Source organism: Brassica oleracea, chromosome C5 (assembly GCF_000695525.1).
Source record: "Brassica oleracea var. oleracea cultivar TO1000 chromosome C5, BOL, whole genome shotgun sequence".
In the NCBI taxonomy this organism is placed as follows: domain Eukaryota; kingdom Viridiplantae; phylum Streptophyta; class Magnoliopsida; order Brassicales; family Brassicaceae; genus Brassica; species Brassica oleracea.
The window spans coordinates 19,894,812-19,905,600 of NC_027752.1; the positions used below are offsets into that span (position 1 = coordinate 19,894,812).

At 34.8% G+C, this 10,789-nt stretch overlaps 1 protein-coding gene across 1 annotated transcript; it reads right to left on the reverse strand.

Moving 5' to 3' along the window:
* Nucleotides 1-7,205: 7,205 nt before the first annotated feature.
* Nucleotides 7,206-7,928, reverse strand: LOC106344724 (glutathione S-transferase T3-like). Its single transcript, XM_013784042.1, has one exon. The coding sequence runs from the start codon at nucleotides 7,926-7,928 to the stop codon at nucleotides 7,206-7,208; it is 723 nt and encodes a 240-aa protein (XP_013639496.1).
* Between the last annotated feature and the right edge of the window lie 2,861 nt (nucleotides 7,929-10,789).

A 10,789-nucleotide genomic window follows, 5' to 3' on the forward strand; every position in this document is an offset into this window, starting at 1 on the left:
GAAGATACTTTCGTGGTGGTTTGATTCGTCTGGGTAAATCTCTACAACGACTTGCTCTCGGCTGCGGCGGATTGAGCTCTCTGGTTGGAGTTCCGGTGACTATAACCGGTGTTATTTGGTTTAATATTGTCTGAGATCGTCTCTACGGTTCTTCTTTCCGGGCGTCCTGTTTCCGGTGTGTTCCGGTGGATCGACGGGAAGCTGCTCCGGCGATGATCTCCTCGCGGTGAAGGCGACGGTTGATCGGTGTGACGCGTGTCTCCTCTTTCACTGAGGCTTGGACACGTGCTTCTTTCTCTCACGCTAAATGTAACGCGTGGTTTGGATGGTTAGGTTTGCCTTCGGGCTTTGTTTGTCGTTTGGGCTTCTGGGCCTCGTCTTGTGTTTCTTTAGTTTCCCTTTTTTAGGCCATTTGTATTTTTTGGTTTTGCTTAATAAAATTCAGATGGTTGAAAGAAAAAAAAAATAGTAATACAGTAAAAAAGACTACTCATCGGCCGCCAATAAAACGACTTCTTGTCCGAGTAGAACCTCGACCCTCTTAAACATTAGGTATCAATGTCCTTGCCTTCAAAACGAAATGATCAATCCTTACTTTTTTTTTCTATTTGTTGTGATCGTGTTACTTAGCTCAAACATACATCAAGATTCAAGATTCAAGGGTTATATAGTATGCTTATATATTGACTTGATTTAAGCGTTAAGTAATCCATGTTTATTAAATTGATGAATTCATAAATAACGTTTTTACGCTAGCATTTAAATTTGTATTGTGAATATAAGCTTTGGAAGTTTGGAATCAAAACCTTTTGATGTACTCTTTTATACTGTTCATCACTCGGTATATTCAAATGTTTTGAATGATAAATATTGTTAAGGTTTGATATCATAAATTAATTTAGTTAGCATGGTAAGTGATAGTTGTTTAATAATCTCTATTATAGGAAGAGTTGCCATGTTTGGTATAAGTCAGAGATCGATTCTCCATATTATTTGTCTTTTGATTATGATCTTGTTGATCGGAGGTCAAAGCTGTAGTCCTGAGGGATGATATGTAATGTGTAAAATTAATGGAATGAAATGTATTTTCTTATTAAAAAAAAGCTAGACATCGATTCTCTTCGTATGTAAAATTATCTAGGAAAAATTGTTTTTAGACAAAAAATATGCTAACTATGTCCCACTAGGCTAATTTCTATTTTGTATCATTTTTGTCTCTAATGCCCTTTAATATTTTTTAAAATAAATAAAATAAATAGTATTACAAATAAAAAAAATTGAAAAATAGTAACTAATGATGAAATACCTATAATGACTTAGTGGTATTTTTTTTCAGCTCTAAAAATGTTTAAATCATAATTTCAGATTTTGTTCTACAGAAAGTAGAATTGACGTTCTACGAAGTGGAAAATGAAATCTACTTTTTTCATTGAATCTACTATGTTTAGAATACGTGATCTACATAAATAATAGTAATCTAAAAATATTTGGAATATACATTCCGCGCTTAACCTATCGTTCTAAAATCGGTAGAAATCAGAATCTACGCATTATTATAAATCTAAAATCTGTAGAAATTGAAATCTACACATTATTATAAATCTAAAACCTGTAGAAATCGAGTTCAAACATGTTTAATGTATTCTACATATACTAGAATACAGATTCTACGGATAAAGATAATCAGTTCCGAAAGTATGGGAATAAAATATTTGAAAATATTCAGTTTCTATATTTGGTGGTCTGATAAAAGGTTGGGAGCCTTTGAGCAGCAAACAACAGGTTTTGGTTCGAGGATGATGGCGAGAATGGGTTTTGTGGATGCGGGCCTGGGAAGAGAGTCGCAAGACATAGTCAATCCGCTGGTCGCTGTGAGACGTCCTAGTGCATGTGGACTAGGTGCTGAATGCTAAAGATTGAGCGTTTTATGTTTGTCCAAGACAATGTTACTTTTAAGAGTTTATATTCTCTTTCAGTATGACTACTACTTTAAAGTATGGCTTGAGCTTTGTTGATTAATAAAATTTTTTTTTTTTTACTTGAGGCTTGTTGTGAAATGACCATTGATAGCAACAAAAGTAAACTACTTGTTAACTTCTGGATCAAACCGCCAATGGTTTTGTAAGTCTTCACATTAGCATAGATCTCAAGTTTGTAGATTTCCCTTAGTAGTCAGTACAAATGAACAAGAGGAGTCAACTGAGAACATTGATTGAAAACACCAACATAATTGTGATAACTTAAAGAAACACAAGGTATCCAGAAGTAGTAGAGAGAATCCAACTGAAAACTTAAATAAAAAAAGTATGATAAACTTGATCACTTAATTGTAGAGATCATCATCGTCCGCAGCAGCAGATGCAGACGTGGAAAAAGGATCAGCGACTCCAGTGGTTGCACCTGAACCAATATTAGTCTCGAACCTGAACTCGGAACCAAACTGTCTAGACTGCTGCAGCGTCTGAGCAAAGGCTTGGTACTTCCTCATGTATGCATCACTCACACTCCTGCGTGCATACTTCATCGAATCCTCAAAGTGTGCAGCTTTTATCTCTGATACTTCATCCATATCTTCTCCTTTTCAATGTCCTCAAACAAAAACCAAAGAGCTAAAATTTAGACATCAGAGACTCTTTAGCACTTTCAGTTAAAGATTTAGCAAGCATGATAAATGATCTCTGACCTTCTCGATGTTTTCTCTGATGGCGTATTTGCAAGCCCTCTGGCAAATCTCAGTGATATCAGCACCACTGAATCCATGTGTGTACTTAGCGAGAGCGTTGATGCCTACATGTTTAGCGATAGGTGATTTAAAGCAAGCCTTAAAGATATTGAGACGGGAATCCTCGTCTGGCAGTGGAATGTAAATGAGCTGGTTGAACCTTCCTGGACGGAGAAGAGCAAAATCAATAATGTCGGATCTGTTGGTTGCTCCGATGATGAAGACGATATGGGTCCCATCTGTCTTCCCCAGCAGTAACTGATTTGATCCAAGTCCACCCTTTTGATGATCACAACTGAGATGGATCGAAGAAGAAGAGTCGAAGGGCACTTCTTACCTTTTTGACGTAGAAGATGAAGCCGGAGAGCACACCGTGAAAGGGAAACCGAAGAACACACTACGCCAGAGAAGAAGAACCCTCATCGGGGGAGATTCAGTCTTCTAGAGAAAGAGAGAGGGCAGAGACAACGATGTCTGGGGGATTAGGTTTAGATTGTGAATTTTTTTTATGTTATTAGTTATTTTAATTATAATAATATATAATATTATAATATTAAATATTTCTAAACATATTATAATTATTTATTAATTGTAGTTAAGAATTTTAAATTTAAATTTTAAGGGCATCATTGCCATTTTGAACATAATTAATCTAATAGGACATAAAGTATATGAGACTAGTCTAGTGAGACATAATTATCATTTTTTTGGCCTGAAAAAACAATTTTTCCAATTATCTAACAATTTTTATTTGTTCAGTGGAAATAGTATTTTCTTTAAATATGTTAGAAAATCTTGCGAGTAGGCAATTCCGTTAGTACACTCCTCTGAAAATATTAGTCGCAGCTAATAATTCGGATTACTTCTAATTATATATAAAGAATAATTAGCATGGTAAAATAAGATGAACTATATTGTAACACGGTTCATCATAAATCAATTAGCACACCATTTATAACACATATTTAATAACTACAATAAGCTTTTGAATGGTGGTCATGTCAACCATTTCATATATTTTGCTTTGAATAAAGTATAGAAAAAAATATGTTGTCATGAAGCTACCACCTCCATACTGCAAATATACATATTTTAATAAAATAATGGATATATATATATATATATATATATATATATATATATATATATACACGAAAAGTATGAATAAAATGATTGAGAAGATGGCTTGTAAGATTTTTTTTTTTGTCAACAGATACATACTCTAATTAGATTTTGAAATCCAAACCAGCAATTATGTGCCTATATGGACATTATATCGGTTGAATTGTGTCTAGTTGTAAGAATTTTAAGATCCTCAAATTATAGTTTTATTTTATTTATAAATTCATTTAAGTTTTATTAAACCTTGTTTTATGGGTTTAATGAATTTTAATTGCATTCAAAATCTCATGTTGTTAAAAAAGAAGTTTAGTTACTATTCCTTCCGTTACATTTTAATTACCGTTTTAGGTTTATGCATCGAAATTAAGAAATATTTAATTTTGCATATTTCTAAAATAAAACATCATTATATATACACATAACCATATTTCAACCAATAGAAAAATAAAGTGCAGAATCTTATTAATAAATTTTGTATTGAAATTCTAAAATGACACTTATTTTGAAACGAAAATTTTACTATAAAATGATAATTAAACTGAAACCGAGGAGTATTGAGTTTGCACTTCTATTGAAACCTATTATTATCGAGATATGAAATTTCTCGAATTTTACTCATTAGAAACAACTTCTGAAAAAACACTTTTGTTCGTCATATATTAGTTCATTTTCAACAGTTTAATGTGACTGTTTATTTCGTACAATTCTGACAATACAAATCGTCTTTGTTATAAGTCGACCCAATTGTCATATCTACTTGTACCCGTTTGGTACCCAAGTGGTATACTAAAATATCATACTATATTATTGGAAGAACCACTAATTGAATTCTTAATCAATATTTTAGTATTAAAGTAAAGTTAAGAATTTTTCTTAAGAAACACCTAGATTGAGTGCTTCATTGGTAGGTTTTTAATTAATGGTTCTTAAAAAAAAACATTGTTTAATTAAAGATTAAATTTTTTTATTAAATAAAACTTAGCAAAAGATAACATTTTAAAGATAGATTTGAAAATAATAACATAAAAACAAAGATAACTAAAATAAACGATAATAATTTCAAAGAGACATCGAAGGTCAGTTGTTGTCTTGATCACGTCCAAATTTACGCATTATATGTTCAACGAAATCAGCTTTGAGTTGTTGATGCACTTGTCTATCACGAATTCTAGTTCGAACACCCATCATATTGGCGATATTGGTAGGGATATCTGTAGAATAGGTGAGATCGACATGTGAACTTCCGTTGATTTCTCCTTGTTGGAATTCTGAAACATCAAATCGAGTGTATTCATCTCGTTCGTTTACTACTATCATATTATGGAGTATGATACATGCACTCATAATCTTCTCAATCTTCACTTTATCCCAAAAGAGTGCTTGATTTTTGACAATGGCAAATCGAGCTTGCAAGACTCCGAAAGCATGCTCGACATCTTTTCGGACAGCTTCTTGACGTTGAGCAAATAAAACGGCTTTCGGTCCTTGTGGAATTGGAATAGATTGGATAAAAGTTGTCCATTTCGGATAAATACCATCGGTGAGATAGTAAACCAAATTATACTATCTTCCTTCGACCGAGAAATTCACTTGCGGAGCTTGACCATTTATTATGTCATCAAAAACAGGTGAGCGATCAAGAACATTGATATCATTTAAGGTACCTGGAGGACTAAAAAATGCATGCCATATCCATAGATCATATGAAGCAACCGCCTCTAAAACGATTGTGGGTTTGCCCGAACCACGAGAATATTGCCCTTTCCAAGCGGTGGGACAATTCTTCCACTCCCAATGCATACAATCGATGCTTCCTATCATCCCGGAAAATCCACGAAGCTCTCCAATATGAAATAGACGTTGAAGATCATCCAGTGTTGGTCTTCTAAGGTATTCATCGCCGAACAAATTTATAATTCCGTCCACAAAATTTTCCACACAAAACCGAGTAGTAGTTGACCCGAGCGGGAGGTATTCATTGACCGCATCAGCCGCAGTACCATATGCCAACACACGAATAGCTACTTTACACTTTTGAAGTGTAGAGAGACCAAGCCTTCCGAGACCGTTTTTCTTTTGTCGAAAGAAATGAACTTCAATGGAGAGGCGATCAACAATATGCATGAACAATGCCTTGTTCATTCGAAATCGGCGTCGGAATATATTTTCAGGATATGTAGGAGTTTCACTGAAATAATCATTCCACAGACGAAGATGACATTCTTCACGATTTCTTTCGATAAAAACTCACTTTTTCTTATCTTTCTTTCATCTCCTTGATCAGCATAAGCATTGTACATATTTTCGAATGTTTGATCAAAATGTTGATCAAACATTTGATCGAAAATTTCATCAATTGACCCCTCACCAGTGTTATTATGAGAAGAAGATGCTATATGTGTTGTAGAAAATATATGACAAAAAAATGAAGAACAAAAAGTAGACTTTGAGAATTGGAAAAAGAGAGTGCAAACGAGAAAGAGGAGAATGGAAATAAGAGAGAACAAGATGTTAAATAGAGAAGCCCTTAACAAAAAGAAGAACAAGAATGAAGGTTTTTATTCATACAAGAACGAGAAAGAGAATGACTTTGGTTGATAAAGCAATAAAGGCTTCTGTTAATATGACTTTGGTTCATACAATGTTGTATAAATATACAAGCCTTAACAAACTCTCGTGACACAAACTCTGAGGTCACAAAAATTCTCGTGACAAAACAATAATACAAGAATCTCATGACACACAAGAATACAAGAAATACATCAGTGGGTTTGAGTCCAATACTTCCCCTGACACACAAGAATACAAGGAAGACATCTCGTGACAACACTGACACGGAAGCATACAAGACTTTTCTCCAAGTCCGTGATTCTTCTACTCTCCCCCTGCATTAGAAAAATATAAATATAAATGACAACTACATTATGATTCTTTAGTCCGTGACTTTATATTAAACTCATAATATATATATCAACTACATTAAACTTGATGACAAGAACATGGAACTTACTTCGAAGAGGAGAACAAGAATAAGAACATGAAACTTGTTTGGTCTTGCTTCTGTCTCTCTATGTTGATTGCCCAACCTGAAATCAAAGCAGACATCAAGTTAGCCACCATCCGAAGTAGAATAAGAACGAGAAAAACAAACTTGGTAGTCAAGAAACACAAACTTGGTACTTCAAAGAAGACAACATGAACAAAAACACAACCTTAAATTCTTCTAAAATACATAATATCCATTACAGAACTAAAACAACAAACACAAACAGAAACAGACAAATACAAACAACACAAACTTAAAGTCAGACAATAACTTAAACGCGATGATAAACACAAACAACACACAAAAGACAGTGGTTCAAACAGACAACAACTCAGTGATGAGCTTCTTCTTTAGAGCTTCCTCACACTCAGACAATGGTTCTTGTTTAACAATAAGACTGTCAAGCAGAGACATCTTGGATAGCCTTTCTTTCATGGCCAGATCATGTTGTTTAATGTTCCACAACGTCCAAAAGTCAGACAGTCCCTTCTCATCTACCCTCGGCTTCTTACCCCATGCCTTAGCTGCTTTAACACCCGGTGGCCGAGTGCTTGCTTCATCAGCTTCATAAGTGTTAGTTTTAGTAGCGTGAGAGCTTGTTTCATCCATTACATGTGCACCATCCTCATTCTTCCTCTTTCTTGAGCTTCCTGTGTTTTTAGAGCTTGAAAGATGACACCATTTCTGGTCACTGTGCAGCTCCATAAACGCTTGCTCAAGAGTGAACTTCTTCTTATGGTTGTTGTAGAATATCTCATGAGCTTTCTTGAGAACATCGTTTTCATTTTGTCCGCTTGTTTTCTCCCTGCTTGCAGCCTCATAAGATCCACAGAACTTGTACACCAGATCGTTGATTTTCTGCCAATGTTGCTTGCAGTGGCTTGGCTCTCTGCGTTCGCTTCCTGCAACCTTCGAGCTTGCTGCAAAGTACGCTCCAATTCGTTTCCAGAAATGACCTGATCGTTGCTCGTTTTCTACAACCGGGTCTTTGCTCGTGTTCAGCCATGCGCTGATGAGAACAAGATCATCGGTAGGCATCCACTTTCTGCGTTCTCTACGTTCTACCAGAGTCTCTTCATCGTAGTAGCCATATTCACTAGGTTGAGTTCCGGTAAAAGGAAAAGGTTGAGTTCCGGTAAAAGGAACTTGTGATGAACCGAAGACACTTTGTTGTTGACTTTGAAAAAGAGCAACAAAATTTTCCCCACTCGTTTATGGATTATAATCCATATCCTAGTGTGTGAAATATGAGAAAAAGAGAAGAAGAAGATGAACGAAGGTGTTTTGATGGAAGAGAAGAACAAGAGGAAGACTTTTGTGTTTAACCGAGTAGAGATGGTGAACGTTGAATATATGATAATAAATATACTTAGGACTAGACATATATCTAACAACCATCGAGTGAATTCATAACCCAACAAATAGACTAGACCTTTATCTAACTCATTCATCACTTCTATTTATTACTAACACCAACCATAATCTAACACTAACCTAACCATTTATTACACACGATTCAATTCCAAACAACCACCAAAAGATTTTAATCAATCGAAACAGATCAAAGACAAATGTGGCATTTACATGTATTGCAATTGTTGTGCTTTGTTTTAGTAACGTTGCTCATGTCTCGTTAACCATCCACCTAAAGACAGAAAGCCATAAACCAATCAAAAAGAGAAAATAATCGACAAGAAGACAGAAGGATTTATATATTAATTTGATCAAACTGTTTTTCATTCTCAAATAATCTAGATCATCACTCATGTTCACCTAACGAGAATCTACTAAACCATTAAGATCATCAAGTTATAGACATGATGATCCTTGCAATGAAATTTTTAAATTGAGTCAAACAATGAAGAAAAGCTATCCATCAACATCTCAGTATCAGATTCGAGACCGTCTAAACAGAGAAAACAATCGACAAGAAGAGGAAGGAGCAAAATCAAAACCATGCAAAAATGAGAAACTCAAAAAAAAAATCGACTTTACCTTTCGATTACACTCAGCAACAACCGCCGATTCTCGACGAGGGGAGAGCCACCGATTGACTCCGTCCAGGATAGCCACCGAGATAGTTTGCAAAGAGCCACCGAGATTCCTCGAGCCACCGACGAGAACCACCGAAGAAGAGAACTCCGAAAGCAACCGAGATTCTTCGTGTCGACGAGAGACACCGACGCTCACACATCGATGCTCACACATCGACGAGAACCACCGACGAGAACCACCGAAGCAAAGAACTCCGAAAGCTTCGGTGAAGACAGAACAAAAATCCAGAGTCGGGTTGAAGTTTTCTTCACCGAACAAAATCACCTCGCCAATTACCTATGGACACGCGTCCTCTAATAGACGTTTCTTGAAGCGCTTAATTAAAACCCAGGTCTTAAGTTAATTGTCATTTTTCATTTATTTTTATTACTTATTAGCATAAGAACCACATTTAAGAACCCTGAATAATCATACTCTTAGAAGTAGCATATATCGGTGTAAGTTAAAAGATAATTTAATGAAACTATGAAAGTATAAGCGTCCTAATCATGATGACCATAAATATTTGAAGATCCGATAATTTAATTATAGATGCATTTCACGTATATATTATGGATCCGAATGTTTACAAACTGCACCGTACCATATCGCGGTTAATATTAATAATAATTTCAACATTTATTTATATGTCTATATGTTTTTGTTATTAGTAGAATCGCAGTTGTTCTCCGTATTAATCATTCGAACCATATATATGAAAAATATCATTCAATGATTTAGTATGGCGCATTTGGGAACTGCAAACTGCACGGTATGATTCGTAAATAAAATAAAAATATTTTGGTAGTGCTGCGGTTATGCATATGATTTACAGTTCTGCACAGTTATGAATAATCTGTGCCAAAGGAGAGTGGTTTGTGGGAAAATAAAAATAAAAAGCAACACGTCAAGTGTAAGATTTGGGAGACCCACCATTCATCGCTCAAGATTTCCCCGTCCCATCTCTTTTGATATCATATATGTATATATAATATATCTTCCACTATTATTTCATTCTACTTAACTTTATTAATCATTATCTTTCTGGCTAAAGTTTTTGGAAAAAAAAATCGAATAGAGGAACGAAGCTACCTGAATAAAAGACAAAATGATCGAAATCGAGTAGCAGAGATGGCCAAAGTAACAACACCACATAGATGAAACCATCGAAATATGTTTCGAACAAAAAGAGAATTTGTGAAGAAATATGGGATGGATACAAGACGGATGAAGTAATATAAAAATTTTCATACTTTGATATCATTCCGTCATCCCTTACCTATCTCTCGTCCACACCATATCCATTCACATCTATAGAAAATTTGGTTAGACGTATACAGAGACGTATCCAGGATTATATGTAGATGGGACACATGACAATTAGACACTATATCCAATGCTCTAATTAGGGCACTCTTTATGTCATAATAATTATTATAGAAAATAAAAAAAGAGATGGGGCACATGACCCCATGCCTTTTTTGGCTTTGCGTCCGCCACTGGACGTATACCTTTTTCCCGTTGATATACTTATTAAAGTTTGATGATATTTTTATTTAGAAGTAATTCATAGTGAATCAGTGATTATATTGGTTCATATTATCTCTAAGAATGGGAAGCATATATCAAACGGTTCTCACGCCAAATGGAGGGTCTACATCATAATCTTTCATTCAACAAAATTATTTATCTAGTTGCACTTAACGGAGGAGACACCATAAATAAACAGTAAGGCAGATCTTTATTATGAAGAAAAGTGAAGAACCACAGGTGGATCAAAGTGCGCTTGCAATATGGAGTGTTTTAAGTGGTTCTTGTATTATAATTTAGTTATTTTAAATTCAATTATAAATTTATACATACTA